The sequence below is a fragment of the Giraffa tippelskirchi genome, chromosome 4 (genome assembly GCF_054371585.1).
Source record: "Giraffa tippelskirchi isolate mGirTip1 chromosome 4, T2T-mGirTip1v1.2.pri, whole genome shotgun sequence".
In the NCBI taxonomy this organism is placed as follows: Eukaryota; Metazoa; Chordata; class Mammalia; order Artiodactyla; family Giraffidae; genus Giraffa; species Giraffa tippelskirchi.
In genome coordinates this window covers 149,349,259-149,368,631 of record NC_137278.1, presented here as the reverse complement: position 1 = coordinate 149,368,631, position 19,373 = coordinate 149,349,259, and the positions used below count along the sequence as shown (strand labels likewise).

The following is a 19,373-nucleotide window of genomic DNA, read 5'->3' as shown; positions in this document are numbered from 1 at the left end:
AGAAATTGAGTTCTCCTAACCCTACGTGACCCCCTGCTTCTCTCTCACAGTTATCAGTCAAGACAGAGGGAATAACTAACACTGAAATCTTGGTTGTGTTTTATTTGTATTTCATCTTTGAACTTACAGTTAAGATCAAGCAGCTATTTCTTGTTTAAAAAATAATAATAAAAAAATAAAGCTCCCTGCCTCAAATTGCCAAGTGAAACATTTCTTTAATCTATGGAATTTATTAAGTTTTATGTATAGATTTCATGAAATACTTACTTTGAATTTTTTGTCTATCTTTATATGCTGTCGTCATGCCGTCCACTGTACAATGTATGAGTTATTATAAACTCAGCATCATAAATCAAGGGACAGATGATATAAAAGATTACCAAATGCATTCCACTGATTCCATTCAGTTGACTTATTTTTTTTTTTCCTTCAGGTCATAGAGCTGAATATATGACTACAAGGTAGGAAAATATTTTAACATATTCATTGCGTCTCACTCGCTTCTCTCTTTTAACCAGCAACCAATTAAATGTTGCAAGAATGAACATATTTTGTTAATGAACTTGGAAGATAGTTTGGGCTTGACAAGACAGTAACAGGAAGCGTTTGGGGTTCTCACGAAACCAGATTTGCCCTGGCAGATCTGAGGGTTTCCCACTGGAATTGTAAAGCTCTTTAATGAGCAGCCTCAGTTTAAAAAAAAAAAAGGATAGAAATTGAATGGGTTTGATTTATCTAATCCAAAGCACTTTAAGTTTCTAAAAAGAGTCTGATAAGACTTTTGGTAATTTAATTAACGAGCAATATTATGTGCGTATGCACAGTGTCTGGCTAGTTACTTCTTGCTCCTGTATGTCTTAAAAACTAGAGCTATGTTAAATATTCTTGGATTTTAGCTCAGTCCCTGTCTGGTTTGCTTTAAAATTTTAACTTTTAATGCCTAGTACGATATTGCACTTCCTTTTGTTCTTCCTTTTTTCCCCCCTTTTATAAATTCTTGGAAGGATTTTGAAGCTACTACTGAGAAGGAAAAGCCTTTTTGCAAGCAGATTCTGATTTGGGTTCAGGGAAGTTTATGGCAACTTTTCTTTTTCTCTGCCAACATTTGTGCAACAGCCAGAAATTATTCTAATTGGCATAACAAGACATTGCACTTTTAAAGTTGAGTTCTCTTTGAGGTAGGAGGGATTTAGAACCCTGGTATGTCTGTTGCAGTAATGGTCAAGTTGATTTTCAGATTCTATGATGTTCTTGCTAGGTAGTTTATTCAAAAGGAAACCCCTCTTATATCTTGGTGAACCAACTAGAAAGACATAGCTACTGACTTACCTAAACTTTATAAAAATACTGGTTTTCCTTCCCTATGTCAGTAACAAAGAGGCATATTACTCCTGCATAGTTATATATCGCTTGTGTCACAGTTAATGTCTCCTTTACAGTATGAACTCTTTTACCTGTTTATAAATTATAATTCATATAAGGCACCCTTTTAAAAGATTTTTTTAAAGGCAGGAGTACAAATATGTGAATTCTCAATGACTGCTATTAATTTAATTTCCCAGCAGACTAGAAGATCCCCTGGAGAAGGAAATGGCAACCCACTCCAGTATTCTTGCCTGGAGAATCCCATGGACAGAGGAGCCTGGCAGGCTACAGTCCATGGGGTTGCAAGAGTTGGACACAACTTAGCGACTAAACCACCACAGCAGACTTAATGTTCATATCCTTCTAACTGGTACTTCCTCTCATCCACATGGGCATTCTACATGGACAGCCAGATTATCCAGAAATTGTGTAGCAGGTACAGGACCAGAACAAGTCATACAGTTCGAATGTTGAATGAATGTAGAATCTGCCATTCACCTGGCGTGTACATGGTAGAGCCAGAACCATCAGTACACCAGTCTGCCTGCCAAGCCAACTCTGCCATGGGAAGTACCTTGATGAGCTCTCAGACGGTTTATTCTAACCTCAGGTCCCTCTCACAGCTTTAGTATTTTCACATTTGCTTCATACTTTAGATTCATCAGCAGAGGCACTTTTCAGACTTTTGGTAGAAGACTCGAGATGTTCCTCTGTTAGCCTCAGCCAGAAGGTACCCTGCATCTCTCAGCGATGCAGGAATAATTATCCAGGGCTTTGCCTCCAGCTGCAATATTTGCTTGTCCCACAAATAAGTAACCAAACAGAATGAGCTTGTGTTCCTATTCCCTTAGCTTCATCAACTGCTCCGGATAGCGCCAAATGTGAAGTTCTATTGGACCTTGTCATAAAAACCACATTTTTCTTGTTTCTGTATTTGATGCTTTATCTTCCTGGGGCCTGGCTGACCCTGGAGGGACTGTCCCTCTAACGCTTAGTCAGTTCCTAGAGATAGTAAAGGGCTTTCTTACAAGTGTGCCTTTTGTATGTAAAGCAACCAGTCCAGAGCCCATACCCTCAACCACCTCCTTTTTCAAGCCTTTATATGTAGGGCCGCTATTTACCTTCTCCAGTCACCCGAAGGCCAGTTGCCGGACAATTAGGGACAGCTGGCATGCCCCAGAGCCCACCGAAAGTATTCAAGGACTTGTCATTCAGTCACTCAGTTGTGTCCAGCTCTTTGTGACCCCATGGACTACAACACATCAGGCTTCCCTGACCTTCACTATTTTATGGAATTTGCTCAAACTCATATCCATTGAATCGATGATGCCATCCAGTCATCTCATCCTCTGTCCCCCACTTCTCCTCCTACCCTCAATCTTTCCCAGGACTAGGGTATTTTCTAGTGAGTTGGCTCTTCACATCAAGTGGCCAGAGTATTGGAGCTTGAGCTTCAGCATCAGTCCTTCCAGTGAATATTCAGAGTTGATTTCCTTTAGGACTGACTGGTTTGATCTCCTTGCATTGAAGGACAAGCCAACCCTAAACCTGCTTTACCCTGCCTTGCCTGTTCCTTCCCATGGGAACTACAGCAAAGGCTCACATTTTCCCTCACTGTTTCTTCCTCCTGACTGATATTTCCCCATGTTCTCCTCACCCCCATGGAGTAGCATGCCCCCACCTCTTGGGAACTGTGAGTAAGAAACAATCTTTCCAATGACAGTTGTCTTCCAATCTGTTGGCCTTACCATACTTGAATAAAAATAAACTATGCATTTTAAAATACTTCTAAAATAAGGAAAAGAGTGGATAAAGTCAAGCACATATGGTTAAATTCCTTGGTGGGCAGTTGTTTTGTTTGTTTATACCCACTAGATCCTTTCTTCAGTGAATGGCACAGAATTCAGTGTACAAATGAAGTTTCAGAAATTTCAGCAATGGTAGTTTATGACTTTCTACTTGGTGGAATTTTCCATATTTGCTTCTAGACACTTGCAAAGGCTCCTTTCAGCCTCTCAAGCACCATGGAGCTTCAGGCACTGCTTGCTGTACACCCCATTCGTTATATGAGCCCACCTGTTGGAAAGTCTTAAAATTTGGCTATGGAAGGCAGTATCAGCAAGTTTGTTCCCCTGGCTGTCATGATTGCTGTAGTGATATCTTAGGAAGGTAGCCAGGCTTCCACATAAACTCTTGGGCCTTTGTTTTTAAACTGGTCTCTTTGAATTTTAATGAACTGAAAAGGAAGTTCTTCCTAGACAGTTTGCAGCTTAATAAGGGGCTTTACTTGATTTCCAAGTGTGGTATATACCCTCATGAAAGTGAAAGTGTTAGTCACCCAGTTGTGTCCGACTCTTTGCGATCCCATGGACTGTAGCCCACCAGTCTCCTCTGTCCGTGGAATTCTTCAGGCAAAACTACTGGAGTGGGTTGCCATACCCTTCTCCAGGGGAATCTTCTCAACACAGGGATCAAAACCAGGTCTCCTGCATTGCAGGCATATTCTTTACCGTCTGAGCCACCAGGGAAGCCCATGTAACCTCGTATCTGCCTTCTAAGTAAGAAGGAGTTCAAATCTGAATGTCCAGAGAAAGGTCTTCAGTCTCTTCTTCCATGTATTCCTTGCAAGAGAGTTGTAGAAGTTGAGTCATGTGATCCTGGTTCTCTTTGTTCTAAAGGGAGAGGACAGAAGTTACCCTCTTTCCAGTTACAAAGCAAGATGATGCATGGTTTCGAAATATCGTACATGGTACCCTGGATGCGCCTATGCCAGAGAGACTGATTTGTCCATCAAATCAAGTAGACTGGGGATGGAAAGAGTTCAGAACAGAATAAACAAGTGCATCATAATTCTCTCCAGATAGTTAAGTGATGAACTAATTTGTTTTAAAGAAATAATCATTCATGTGATCCTGGACCCACTGCCCCCAGAAGTAGCTTTGAAACAAAACTCTGTTTTTCACTTGTGACCCATTAATAGCTTCTTTTACATAAAATGAAATCCTATTAACTACCTGAGGGATATCGAATAGATGTAATGTTATTTGCCTTGAAGAATTACGTTATAAGTGAAAATATTACATTTAATTTCTCATATTGGGATCTTTCAGAGTCTTCATTTTTATGACATGTTGTGTCTTTTGTGTGAATTAGAAGTCGAATAACACAGATGTTGGTTTATAATGCTTGGCCAAAGAGCTTGCAGTTTCATTTGGTGATGCTTACCATTTTTAAAACAAACAAATGTCAGTTACAAGAAAAGAATACTGTGACTAAATAGCTGGTATGGGTTTTGATGCATAAGTCAAAGTAAATAAATGGGAAAGGGAAAGGACTGTTTTCCTCCGTGGGTGGGAGTGGGGGTGGGGAAGGAACACAAGAATTCCTGTGTCTTGTAATTTTGATGTGACCTATGGGTGTTTCATTTGTTGTTTGATTTCTGCCATGCTCAGTAATTATATTCCCTCCCTTAGGCCTCCAAATGTTCCCCCTAAGCCCCAGAAACACAGGAAGTCCAGACCCCGCTCACAGTATAATGCTAAGTTGTTTAATGGGGATTTGGAAACATTCATCAAGGTACTGGCACCAGCCATCTGGGTGGCTGATCTCCACGCTTCTTACTATAATGGTCTCAGCCTCTCATAAAAGGAGGCAGGTCATTATGTCCAAGTCTGTCCTGGGGCTCTTGCTTTCCCAGAAAATCAATATAATATTTCCTGAAGTCGGAGAGGAAAGACTGTTTGGTTTGAGTGCCTTCAGAAGAGGGAATAAACGTGGGTATTGTTATACTGGCAAAAGAGAAAGCCCTCTTCTTTAAAAAAAAAAAAAAAAAAAAAAAAACCCGTAATTTTTACAGAAAGGAAAAGAGCTACCTGATAAAATGCTTTAGTTCTACTCACGCAAATGAGATGGCACAAAATATATCTTGAAAGTCCATTGTTAGGCTAGCTTTGAAGCACAGCAAGTTTCGATTTCCCGTGACTTGAGGAATTCATTATATTGGACAAATTGTAAGGCCCTGTGGTCTGTATCTGGATCTCTGCTGTGTTTACTCTGTCTTCTTTTTCACCCTGTATTTCTGATAATGCTTCTAGCCGAGGACGAAGGAATTCACACGCAAGACATCAGGTACTGTGCTCGAGGGAAGTCGCGGGCACAGCCTCTTTCACTCTTGATACCATTTTCAAATCACAGTCATGCTTGGCTTTAATTGGATTTTTTAAGGTCTTTAAAAGAAAAGTGTTTGCAGTTGGAAATTAGACAGGTTTATAAATAGATTTTACTTAGAAAAGAATTATAGAAATCAAACACTGATTTTAAAGGGAGTAGTCCTCTAGTAAAACTGGGTAAATGCTTAGGTTTTACATTATGTATTTGGCAAATATACCAAATTTTGTATATATTTGATAAGAGAGTCAATATTAAATACCAAGTACACATTTAATACTGGATATTGGAACCTCATGTAAATTATACAAAATAGAGAAGAACGACATAGGATGCAGTGTTTCCAGAGACTGAATTTATATAGGAAACTACATCATTGGTAACCTCCCTTAATAATATGTTACAGTGTCTTACTTTCTTTAAAGACAGATTTTTTATTGAATATGTACACTAGTGATTACAAAATATGTGTGTGTGCATATATATGGATAGAAAGACACATACAAACATACATACATGAAGAAATTTAATGCCTCTGGCAACCTTAAAAATGAATCCTAACCCTGGAACTGAGTGAAAAGCCACTGGACAGCCTAAAGAGCAATCATGAGTCTGTTGCTATTAGCCTTAAACCCAGAAGAGCCTTATTGGCTCTAATTTAATATAAAATTATTGTCAAATTTGATTATCTGGTTTCCCAGCCCAGGGCTTACAAACAGGGGCAAATTAGATGGAGAGAAGGGAACGATCAAATGAAAGCACTGAGATGTGCAGCTGATGGCCTGGCAGAGAAAGAGAATATACAACAGCTCGAAGAGGTAGATGTATGATTCCATTATATTTGATAACACAGTATAAGAATGACTGCTTAAGATCATAGAAAGGCACATATTATGTTTTTGAAAGATTTTTCATTAGGAACAGTTAAAGGAAACCAAATTTAGGCATGAAAGGAGGAGCAAACCACTTAGCATGGAAAATTAACTTCTGTAAGCTCCTCTTCATTCCAGATAGCGTGTTAAAGAATCTTTGGTCCTAGCAGTGAAACGACAGGTATCGTGATCTCTACACTTTTGAAAAGTGCTCAGTCAATTGAGATCCCCACAATATCACTGTAACACAGCAAGGGAAAAACTATTTTTCCTCTATTTCCCATGGGGAAACTGAGACACAAAGGGATTTGTTTGAATGGTCAGTGGAGCATAGCCCATTGCTTCACTTCCTGTAAAATATTTTCTACCAAAGCATCTGGAGTCCGTGAAATTAAATTAAAACATGCACATTCATTATTTCTTGACTCCAAAATTCATTATATGAAATGAAATACTAATGATAGCTGAAGGATTAGCAATTACCTGAGTAAAGATGAAAATATTTTTAAAATAATATGAAAACCTAAGACATTTCTATTTAGAACTTTCTTAGTGCAAACATTTTTCTTTTAATAACCTTTTATTCTTGGTTTCCCTTTTTGTTTTAATACTAAGTTCAGCCAGGTTGCCAACTAATAGTCTCCTTTGCATCATTTACATTTAAATACTTGTTGCTCTTCTAGATTACGGTGTTCCAGGAATTGTTCATATAAAGGTTACATCACCGGAAACAAACTTGTATCCTAAAGAAAAATCCCCTATCATAGTCAGTAAGTTTTGATAAAATAATATGGCCATTCTTGACCCAACTAGTTCACATTAAAAAAGCATTTTTATTCTTCAGGACCTTCTTTAAGAAATTAATAAAGTTTATGCTCCTGAAACAAATTGCCTAATTAGAGAAACTTTAATGCAGGCTCCAGAAGTAATTGAGCCATTAACTGGTTTATACACTGTTTATATTGTCTTAAAACTGAAAATGAAACTCTCCCTCAAGAAGTATATTACCCATTCTAGGAACAGTAAAAAGTTAGATTGATGGACTATAGTCTATTCCCACTCCTTCACTGTTTCTTAATTGGAAAGGTTAGTGGATTCTGAATTGTTCTAACATATTGAGACAACCAAATTCTTCTTGTGTTGCAGAATAAAATTCCTCATGAATTAGTACCCAATTTCAGCTAATCATTTGAAACCTTCATACTTCCTTTAAAGCTCTAATTCCTGAAAGAGCAGAGTCTGAAAAGTAGATAAAAAATAACTCTGTATTCGGTAACCTTCTTTAGCTACATGGAGTGCATGGCATTGACACATACTTAACTGTGACCTCAGCAGCTCCTTCATCTCATTTGTCATCCTATACATGTCTTAATACATTTGCAGAATTCACATTTGTTCAGTAGAGTGCGATGCCTATATTACAAGATGTAGAGAAAGAAGGCCAAGAAATGTTCCTTCTAAGAAAACAAGATCTAATGGGATGCACATTTGTGCCATTTTTTTCCTCCATCCTTAAAACATGAAAAAATAACAATGAAAAATCTTTAGAGGGTGAGTCAGATCTGATGCAAACTAAATAAATACATGACACATTATGAGCAGCTATAAAGCAATTCTCGTATTATGCATCTGGAAACACATAAACCCTTTATAATTGTCATCATCTAGATGGTGGATTCTCGGGGCTGCTACAGAGAGGATCCTGAGATGGCTGAACGGTTGTGTTTGTTGAATAGTACAGTCAGTCAGTCCTAAGATGCTACAGTTAGAATATACTGAGCTCTTTTTAAGTCCATTAGATTAATTACTTGTGTAAGTAACCTTTTTAAACATAAGTGATTTACATAATTCATTTTGGTATGTGAGCCTATATGCAAGCAGAAAAGGTGAATTAGCTATGACATCCTTAGGCATAGCAGAGTGAGTTGAAACAGAATTGCCTTCAACGTATTTAATTTGGTTTGCCTCAGAACTGAAATATACCTTTGGTTGTATATAATTTTATATTTGGCCCTTGAAGAATATTTTAGAGGGAGTGTGTTTGGAAATGATCATCTGGAAGAATGAAAAGCATTCCTTAATTAGGGTTAAACTGTAAGCTTTATTATTATGTGTGATTTGTGCCTCTGCTCTGCTGTTAACTGGTCTCCATCTCTTGACCCAGGACTCAGGACAGATCATCCCCCTCATTGTGGAAAGCTGTATTCGGTTCATAAATCTCTATGGTAAGCCCTAAACTTCAGTATTCTTACCTTAAACAATTACTAGGAGTCTTTCAGTAAATGTGTCTTTCCTTTTAATACTTAATTGTTGGAAAAGAGGGTTCCTGGAAGATGTGATGAAATCTCTCATGCTCTTTCCCTTCTGTTCTCTTTAGGTCTTCAGCATCAGGGGATTTTCAGAGTGTCTGGTTCCCAGGTGGAAGTCAATGATATTAAAAATTCATTTGAGAGAGGTAATTGCACCTCTGTACCTATAAGCAAACTTTGTTAAAAAGTCATGATTTTCTGTAGAGAAAAGTGGCATATTCATCCTACATGTCTTTAAAACCTTTCCCTGCATTTATTTCTTTTTGGATGTTGAATTAAGAATCTATTTAGAATAGCTGAGAAATGAAGCCAAAATCATAAGCCTTTGTTATCAAATCTAGAAAAGCATATGGGTTTTGTATCCTTGGTTTAGGACCAGCATTGGTAATCCTCAGCATGCTGTCAAAGGTGGCTCATGAAAGGGTTCTAGAAAAGTGGCAAGAACAACCGTGGGCCTGCATAGCAGGTGTTCGAGGTGACTCATCCGAGCTTTGTGTCTATTCCCTTTGTCAGGAACACTCCTTCCTCTCATTGCCGTCTCCAGACTCCTTCCCTGTTCCCTTAGTTGGTGCCTTATTCTTGATCCCAATTGACTGTCAAATAAGTGCTCCTAAACTGTTCATTAGCACATTATGATGAGTATCAGGCAGACCTAGAATCAAATCACACTTCTGCCTTTACTAATTGTGTGATTTGGGTCAAGTGACTAATATCTTACTTTGGCCTCGGTTTCCTCATCTGCAAAATTCTAGGATTGGTGTGAGAAATAGGTATAAGCCATGAAAGTGCTTAACTCTTTAAGTGGTGGCTCTTAGCTCATAATGCTCTCCTATTAAAATGATTTGTCTTATGTCTACTTTTGGATATGTCTGCACCTTCCTGCCCTTGCCTGAAAGTCAAGCCAAGGATGTAGGAGGGACATCATGGCTTGGAGACAGGGCCACCTCTCTTGGTCCCATTTGTCCTGACTCAGACTTGGTACAAAGCCAAGTTTGAAACCGTGGTTGAAGAGGTCAACTTGAAGCCAGATTGTTTTTCCTCTGCCAAATCCTCTGAGTGATATGATGTATAGAGCAGAGGAGTCTCCCCTCAAGAGCTAAGTGTCCAAGTCTCTTACATGGACCATATTCAAGATAAATTGAAATATAGTAAAGCATCAGACTCCTGTGCCAGCCATTGTAGGCAGAAATGGTTTTCTTACTTTTCCTTGGACGTTCCCCTGGTATTTGTTGTTTGTTTGTGATCTCTTTGGATGAGGCTTTCTCACGGTGGGCAAAAAAAAAATTGTTTTGGTGAATTCGTGTTCAGTGATTTCCTTCCCTACAAGCAGAGAAAAAGGAACCACAAGTCCATGAAAATAAACTGCCCCAAGAGGCAAAGAAAAGTTAAAATGCAGTGTACAATCTTTGTGAACTTTAGAAGAGCAGACCTATGAATAAAAAACGGAGTTTGATTTAAGGCTGCATTATGTTGAACTTCTTAAGAATTTTATTTCAGTTTAGTTCTCAGGAACACGGACTAGTCAGGTCAGTTACCTAATATTTTAAAAGCACCCACCATAAAGAATCATGTAATTTCATGTTTGTGATATATAATTTCCCACTTTTTATACACATTCTTTGGTACTGTTAAGGGTACGTTTTCAAATTCCTGTCTGATTTCAAATCTACTACTAAAGTCAAGTTTCAAATGTGCTATGAACACCACCATTCACTTTGGGAAACACTTATTTAATGGTAGGTATTCACAATTAGTTGAGTCCTATAATATTTCTGATAAATTTTCCTGATCCATATAGCATAGCCAGACAGACCTATATTGTTTCTTTTTCCCCAGTAGGAAACAAGACACACAATGTAGTATTTGAATTCATGTCAAACTAAGATTACAGATTTTAGCTTTAAAAAAAAAAAAGTTGGGTCCAATTGTAAATCCCACAATATTTTATTTTAAGTTTTTAGGTAATTTGTAAGGGATTATTTGGTAGCATATGATTTAAAAAAAGCTTTATTTTGGCCAACTATTTTTAGGTTAATCATGGGGTAGAATATCTAAACCAATTATTTTAATTTTAGTAGCATGTAATCTTTTAGTAGCATGTAATTAAAAGATACGTGTATATATAGAAATATGTGTGAGTATAGAAACATATTTTTGTTCAGAAATAAAAAGAGAAGCAATGTGCATGTAACTAATTTGTTGGGTTTTTTTTTAGGTGAAAACCCTTTGGCTGATGACCAGAGTAACCGTGATATTAACTCAGTTGCTGGTGTTCTGAAGCTCTACTTCCGTGGGCTGGAAAACCCCCTCTTTCCTAAGGAAAGATTTAATGATCTGATTTCTTGTGTCAGTAAGTGGGCTGTGTTTTATTTTTTTCTCTCAATTCTTTCCCCACCAGAATTATTTGACTAACCAATTTCCTGGAAGAGGCAGCAGCCCCATATCCTCCTCCCCAACCATTACCCCATCACCACCAAATTTCTGAGACCACTTGTCTTGGATCCAGCGTGACTCATCCACCCAGCTGTGGCCTCGCCCTTCGCTGAGTGGGCTCTGCTCCGGAACATTACCCAGGTTCCATAGAGCCCAAGAGCTTCCCACTTAGTTAGCTGGGACGGAGCAGAGAAGCAGGTGCCAACTCACTGAAGGCAAGGAGGAAGCTGTAAGTGTGGAAATGTTAACTGTTTTTTGGCTTTTGGCTTTTGGTCTTTTCCACAATCTTTGTTACTTGGGGAAAAAAGGTAAAAGGAGGTAAATGATCATTATTACAGTGCAGGAACAGTAGGTGGTAATTATCTGTCAGTGGGCATCCCCAGCTAATAGGCAGAGTGGCTCTGGGAACATGTATGATGTATTTTGAAACCCATAATCAACAGAGCAAAAGCATTGCTTTTTCTTCAAGGGGTGGGGGGCTCTTGACAGTATAGGAAAGAAGGTGAAAATAGTAATACTGGGAATGAGGTATTTAACCACAGCCACATCCCATATGTCTATAAACTCAGTGTCCCTTTAAGTCCACGTTCCCAGGCAAGGTTGTGGAACTAACTTAAATTACATAGTGAGGGCTTTTGTGAGAATCAAGCTTTACTCTAATGAACAAACCTCCTCTCCCCATCTTCCCCACTACCCACCTGGATCAACAAGTCCAAGTGACCTCAGGAAATCTCTCTACTCACCCTTCCTTCCCCTTCCCCGTCGCCAGTGCTTTGGTTTCTCACTGGGAGATCCTACTCCTACATTTTGCCCTCTTTCCTTAACATACTTCATGCCAGGCACTCCTCTTGGCACTTTACATGTATGAACTCATTTCATTCTCACAACCCTATGATTGATGGATTGATATTCTCCTGATTTTATAGATGATGAAACTGAAGTGCAGAGAGGTTAAGAAACTTTCTGGTGAGCAAGGTGAACCTAGGATTTGGACCTAAGCTGATGGAGCCAAAAGCCTAGGTTCAGAAGGGCAAATTGAGTTTTATATTACCATCACCACCTCCCACCTCTCCCCACTCATTTAAAATCTATTTCAATATTTTCCACCTGAAAACAGACTCCTTGGTATGGCCAGTTCATAGTATAAATTCCTTCCTCCATCTGATCTCTCTCCTTTTGTGCACTCATCTCCTGCCACCTGCTCAGCTGACTTTGTTTCAATGATAGCAACCTGCAGATGTGCTGGACCATTTCCCACCTCCGTGCCTTTGCTGGTGCTGCTATATCTGCTGTCCCTCATGGCCATTTGACATCCACAGGGAAGGATGTGCTGAACTGGCACTCCTCCCAAACTGCCATCCACCCTAGCACCTGAGGCAGCATTAGTCACTTTCTCCTCTACTGATGTTCCATTGTGTACCTGTGTCTGTAATTTTTCTTAAAGCCCCACGTGACAATTTTTTAACCACTCTGTCTCCCTGTACTAGAGAAGAGGCTAGTAAGAAGAGGAAGAACTAGTAAGAGGAGGAAGGCTAGTAAGAAGAGGCTAAGAACATAGGTTCTGGACTCCAACAGCCTAGGTCCATATCCTAGGTCCACATTGCTCACCAGCAAGTTTTTTAACCTCTCTGTACCTCAGTTTCATCATCTATAAAATCAGGAGAACATCAGTCTATACATCATAGAGTTGTGAGAATGAAATGAATTGATACATATGAAATGCCAAGAAGAGTGCCTGGCATGGAATATGTTCAAGGCAATGCCTACATTTAGCTCCACGGGCGTTTGAGGTCTTGATGGATTATTATGTTTTGTAGCCCAAACACTTGGCATAGTTAATGCCAGACAGATGATGAGTGCATAATGCATAGTTAAATAGAATTTAAATTAGGAGTCAAAATTCCACCAAAATCATTTTTAAATATTTGTTTGTATTTTGGGTTGTATCAGGTCTTAGTTGTGGCTAATGGGATCTTTTACTGTAGTGTGCAGGCTCTTTGTTGCAAAGCATGGCTCTCTCTCTCTAGCTGTGGTGCATAAACTCCAGAGCACATGGGCCCTGTGCTTGTGGCACATGGACTCTTTAGTTATGGTGTGTTGACTTTCTTGCTCCGAGGCATGTGAGATCTCAATTCCCAGACCAGGGGTCAAACCAGTGTCCCCTGCATTGGAAGGCAGATTCTTAACCACGAGACCACCAGGGAGGTCCCCTCCCCCAAAATCATTTTGTTGGCAACCATGCCTAAAGCCCTAAATCTCATTGAGTAGGAATTCCCCGATCATAATTACCTCCGCCCCCACCCCGTACAGTCTGATGCTTGTGTGGAATTCAGAAGTGCGCCTGTGTGTCCATTCCATGGCCCTCGCGTAGCTTGAGTCATCACAGCAGCTTCTGACCCAGCTGGAAAGAACTGAGAAGAAGCTGTCACACTTCTGGAATTCCCCTTTGGCCATGTGCAAAGATTTTCCTCACCAGCCTAGCCAGAAAGTTTATATCTGCAAAAAATTATAAGCACTCTCTTAATGTTCAGTGGCTTTCTACATACATAGATCATCCACATTTATGTTTACACGTACCAGCTGGGTAAAGACGACTGGGCTCCATCGTCATTTACTATGGCAGATTCACATCACACTTTCATTGAATGAGAAATACTATTTCATTGTAGTTATTAAAAGCTGAAGCCTTGGAGGCAGAAAGATCTAGATTCAAATCCTAGCTTCACCACTTAGCAGCTTTGTAACTGTGGGCAGAGATCAATATTTAATCTTTTTAAATATATATTTCTTTATCTACTTCATAGAGTCTGTGTGAAGCAAAAGGAGACAATCCATACTAAGTGTTTCTAGCATCATGCCTGGCACACAATGAGCCTCAGTACTCGCAACATATAGTGCAGTATATGTTGTCATCATTACAACTGTCACAGCTACTCCTACTGCAAACTCAGGTCACATATGCCAATACCTGGGTTAGCCATTTACCAGTCTTACCTGTTCAAAATATGTATTTCTTTGCTATAATTAGTTCACAAGCATTTATAAATGATGTTAGTTTAACTCAGACTTTGTAAGTAGATGTGAAGCAAAATAAGAAGATCATAAAGGAAAAAAATGGAAAATCTATAGAAATATCTTTCTTTTATTGCAAAGACTGCCTTACATGAAATGCTACAGGGGCATGTAAAGAAACTGCAAAGACATTTCCCCCTGTATTTAAACAATGGATTAATGAAAAATGGATTAATAATCCTTGGGCTAATTTGTATGAAAATAGTCTCTATTGGCAATGAATACCCACAGGACCAACATCTCAAAGAAGCAGGAGCCCCTGGCGACTAAGGCTGCTACGGTTGCTAGGTGCACACACCAGTAGATTTAACAATGCCAGTAATTTAAGTAGTGTTAATGTTTTTGTTCTCTAGTTACAGATTCTTAGATGTTGTGCAGTGGTTTCCCCATAAGTCCTGTTATTTTTAGTGCATAATTTTGCAGAATGGAATGTTTTTCAGAAACACTTAATGGCACCATGTATAGCAACCCCATTTCTTCCAACATCTATTTAAAAGGGGATTTCTGGTTATTATTGATTTATCTTTAGGCAAGCATTTTCTCTTACCAATGTGACTATGATATACCTGTATTTTTCCTGGATTTTCAATAAATTATTTTAACATGGTATGTCATTCATTATTATATCCTTCCATTAATATTACAGACTTTTGATGATTATTGCCTACAGTGTTGCAAAACTTTCTCAGGATTCAAAGACTTGACTTTTGCATTCAGGAGGTTTAAAATACACTAGAAGAAATAAGATATTTATTTACAAATAAATTCAGTCTAAGTTTGTGATAGAAGCAAAAGACTTAGGAATGTTAGTGGAGAGAGGTCTTATGGAGATTGCTTTTGTCCATGTCATCTCCTAGCATCGCCTTAATTGGATTTGGTTTTCTCTATTAAGGTAATTTCATGTGATATTTTGTATAGAAAAACTTCCATTTTTCATCTTTTATTCTAAGAGTTTTTCCCTTTTCATCTTTTCTAAGAGTTTACATAAGTCTCTGGAACACCTGCTACCTTTTGCTTACCTGTTTTTGAATTGTTTCGGGAAAGATTGTGTGTGTGTGGAGAGTTATTGTGCTATTCATATGCCTCTAAATACCATATTCTCTGGAAGCTTGCAAATGTAGTAAAAGAAAATTTGTCTTAGCATTCTTTTTTTTCCAATGTGCACTGTTCATCCCCAATTCACTACAAGTTTCTTTTTAAAAATTACTTATCTGGATAAAGACATCAAAGACCATCTAAATTTGAAATAAACTTGATAGTGTCTCCATTTCTCACTCAAGGGTTTTTTTGTGTTTTTTCTTTTAAAACAACCATCCACTTTGTGAATGGTTTTGTGACTGCTCCAGATCATAACCCACACAGTCTGGCAGCTTCTGGAACGTCCGTGTACTATGGCTCTGCGGTTCCCTAGGGCAAAGATCCAAGTGACTTGCTCTAGTAGAGCTGCTCAAGCAATTCATGGTCTTTCCTGGCTGCTTCGGGGCTGTGAGCCCAGAAGAAGCATTTGTACTTCGTTATGTGTTGTTATTTAGGGGACTGGCTTTACAAAAGGAAACATCTCTTTTTGGGAGGGTGGATTTTTTACCTATGGGGCGACAGAGGATAAGATGATTAGATGGCATCATCACCTCAATAGACATGAGTTTGAGCAACCTCCAGAAGGTAGTGAAGGACAGGGAGGCCTGGTGTGCTGCAGTCCATGGTGTCACAACGAGTCAGACATGACTTAGCAACTGAACAACAACAAAACCAACATTTAGTCATTATAGAAAACATAATATTTAAAAAGCACATAGAATACTTCTCGCATAATGCCACTACCCAAAGAGAATCAGTGGTGTGTGTGTACACATTCTGATCCTTGTGTATAGTCATATGCACATGCACTGTTTTTAAAAAGCCAAAGTGGAACTTACTGTCCCATTTGTAACCTACCTTCTTTTTGACTTATTTATTGTAGAAAATTTCAAATGTCTACAAGAGGATGCATAAAGATATATTTACATATAAATAATATAATCGCCTTGCTTTAACAGTTTCCATGTGTTAGCCAGATTTGTCCCACATACACTGCTTTTGTATCATCCCTCTGACATCAGATCATTTCATCTGGGTTGTGTGTATCTCTGGGAGATAATGCTTCTTTTTTTATACAACATAGCCACAAAACCATTTTCATACCTTAAAAAAAATCATTCCTTAAAATCATCCAATAGCCCAATCACTGCTTCTTAAAAATAATTGTTTAATATGCAACCAACATGTAATTACTATAGAAAAATTAGAAAATAAGTAAAACAAATCTAGAATTCTTATGCACAAAGATAATATTAACCTTTTTAATATTTTCACAGATATATCATATGTATCAGTTCAGTTCAGTTCAGTCGCTCAGTCGTGTCCGACTCTTTGCTATGTATACACCTATGTATTTCTTTAAAAGTTTTTTATTGGAATATAGTCGCTTTGAGGCTTTCCTAATAGCTCAGTGGTAACGAATCTGCAGTGCAGGAGATGCAGGCCACATGGGTTCGATCCCTTGGTCGGGAAGATCCCCTGGAGGAAGAAATGGCAACCCACTCCAGTATTCTTGCCTGGAGAGTCTCACGGACAGAGGAACCTGGCAGGCTGCAATCCAAAAGAGTTGCAAAGAGTCAGAGACGACTGAGCACACACGCAAGCATAGTTGCTTTACAGCGTTGTGTTGTTTTCTGCTGTACAACAGAGCAAATCAGCCATACATACACGTGCATCCCCTCTTTTTTGGACTCTCTTCCCACTGAGGCCACCAAAGGGTACTGGGTAGAGTACCCTGTACTATACAGTAGTTCTCATTAGTTATCTCTTTTATACCTAGCAGTGTATATATGTCAATCCTAATCTCCCAATCTGTCTCATCCCCTCTTCCCCCCTTGGCATCCATACTTTTGTTCTCTACATCCCTTGGCATCCATACTTTTGTTCTCTACATCTGTGTCTCTATTTCTGCTTTGCAGATAGGTTCACCTGTACCATTTTTATAGATTCCACATATATGCATTAATCTACAATATTTGTTTTCCTGTTTCTTCATTTTGTATGACAGTCTTTAGGTCCATTCTTGTCTCTGCAAATAGCACAAATTCCTATGTATTTTTAAAGCAGCTTATTGAGAGACAATTCTCATACCATACAATTTATCCATTAGCATGTACAAATCAGTGGGTTTTAGTATATTCACAGGATTAGGAAAATCACTAGAATCAATTTTAGAACAATTTCATGACTCCAAAAAGAAACCCCAGTTAGCAAACACTCATAACCACCATCACCCTCAGCCCTAGACAACCACTAATCTACTTCGTATCTCTGTATATTTACCTAAATATATTGTAAATCTATTAATGGTTAATTAGAAAGATTTACAAGCAGTTCATTTCTTAACCTAAAAGAACAGCTAGTAAATCATCTTAGGGCTAAGATTTATTCAATATATTAAAAGGTCTCTTTTTCTCTTTCCTTTTCATTCACACACATATACTATTACACACACAAATGATTGCTATTTCGACATTATTAAAACCTAACACTGCACCTAAAAATATCCTGCGTGCTATGATAAGTTGCTTCAGTCATGTCCAACTCTTTGTGACCCCATGGACTGTAGCCCATCAGGCTCCTCTGTACGTGGGATTCTCTAGGCAAGAATACTGGAGTGGGTTGCCATTTCCTCAGATGAGGGATCAAACCCTCATCTCTTAAGTCTCCTGCATTGGCATGCAGGTTCTTTACCACCAGCGCCTTTAAATTCCCCTTGATTATTGCTTGTTGGGCTATGGAGTTCAGAAATATTTGCCTGCTCTTAACATAAGCCATTTCTACATGTGACCACCAAGGAATTTCCTTCCCTTTCTTCCTCCTAAAGGATAAATTTGCATCTTATGTTTTCTTCTTTGTTTTCTGACAAACACCTTTACAAACAGTGCCACAGAAGAACTGATATTTTCCAGCCATTTGAACTTTTTGCCATTTTCTGAATTCACTTCTGTTTGGTGGTGAATTTTTCACACACATTTACATGGAGCCGTCAAACCTCCATGCTGTGAAGTTGGTGTGCTGACATGGGAACCTTGCAATGCTAGGGAAGGAACATAAATTAGCCAAGGGAGCTCTAAGCATGTGACTGAAATTAGGCAAATCCCACTTTTACCTAATTGCATGAGATGCTGACTTGTGAAAAAGAAGCCCAGTGTAAAAGAAATCCAGGTGAAATATAATCTTCTTCACTGACAGCTTGTCTGAGGAAAAGATCCATCTTTTCATGTTGTGGTTGTTCACTTGCTAAGTCACATCTGATTCTTTGTGACCTCGTGGACTGCAGCATGCCAGGCTCCTCTGGCCCCCACTATCTTGGAGTTTGCTCAAACTCATGCTATCTAACAGTCTCCTCCTGGCTTCCAGGTGGTACACTGGTAAACCACCTGCCAATGCAAGAAACGTGAGACCCAGGTTTGTTCCCTGGGTCGGGAAGATCTGACATAGGAAATGGCAACTCTCTCCAATATTCTTGCCTGGAAAATTCCATGGACAGAGGAGCCTGGCGGACTACAGTCCATAGGGTTCATGAAGAGTTGGACACAACTGAGCACATACACACACACTTGTCTTTTCATGCAGTATAAAATTCTGAAAGATTATGAATTGCCACACTCAGAGTCAGCACATTAATCAGAGTGTCCATAGCAAACATAAATTTTGATGCATTAACTGGACTCTGGAGAGTGAATGAGTCATTTGTACCAGAGCAAGACTCTTGTAGGATGCATGCTGCCAACCAGGTAATATCTGAGTCCTACTCACAGCAATCGTGGTCTGGCCTTTGGGACACATCGATTTTGCTCTATTCCAGGAGTGCCAGCCATTCTGTTTTGCTTTGGTTTATGTTCAGTGTAGCTGCAGGGAGTGCCAGCCTCTCATAATTTTATCCGGTCTTCTTGGTGTCACTATTTTACATTCCCATCACTTTTCTCCCCTAAAATCTTTATTTGGCATCTCACAGGACACCCCCTCCCCCATTCTTTTATTGACCATTTTAATCTTTTTTAAATGTACTATTCAATGGCATTAAGTACCTTCACACTGTTTTGCAGCTATTACCACCATTTGTCTCCAGAAC

General features: G+C 38.9%; 1 protein-coding gene across 31 annotated transcripts in view; it reads left to right on the top strand.

Annotated features, from left to right (window-relative positions):
- Positions 1–19,373, top strand: part of SRGAP1 (SLIT-ROBO Rho GTPase activating protein 1) — a 291,940-nt gene that overhangs the window by 244,235 nt on the left and 28,332 nt on the right. For 9 of the 31 annotated variants that reach the window (XR_014081884.1, XR_014081894.1, XR_014081893.1 and 6 more), the window contains 3 exons: positions 8,569–8,629; positions 8,782–8,859; positions 10,929–11,063. Coding sequence is in view for 18 of the 31 variants with exons in the window: in XM_081588889.1 (XP_081445015.1) it covers positions 8,569–8,629; positions 8,782–8,859; positions 10,929–11,063 (274 nt within the window). In the remaining 13 variants the exon portion in view is untranslated. Of the gene's footprint in view, positions 1–433; positions 725–4,043; positions 4,229–4,817; positions 4,942–5,459; positions 5,494–8,568; positions 8,630–8,781; positions 8,860–10,928; positions 11,064–19,373 lie in introns of those variants that run through there. The other 22 variants (XR_014081883.1, XR_014081890.1, XR_014081889.1 and 19 more) reach the window with 9 other exon arrangements.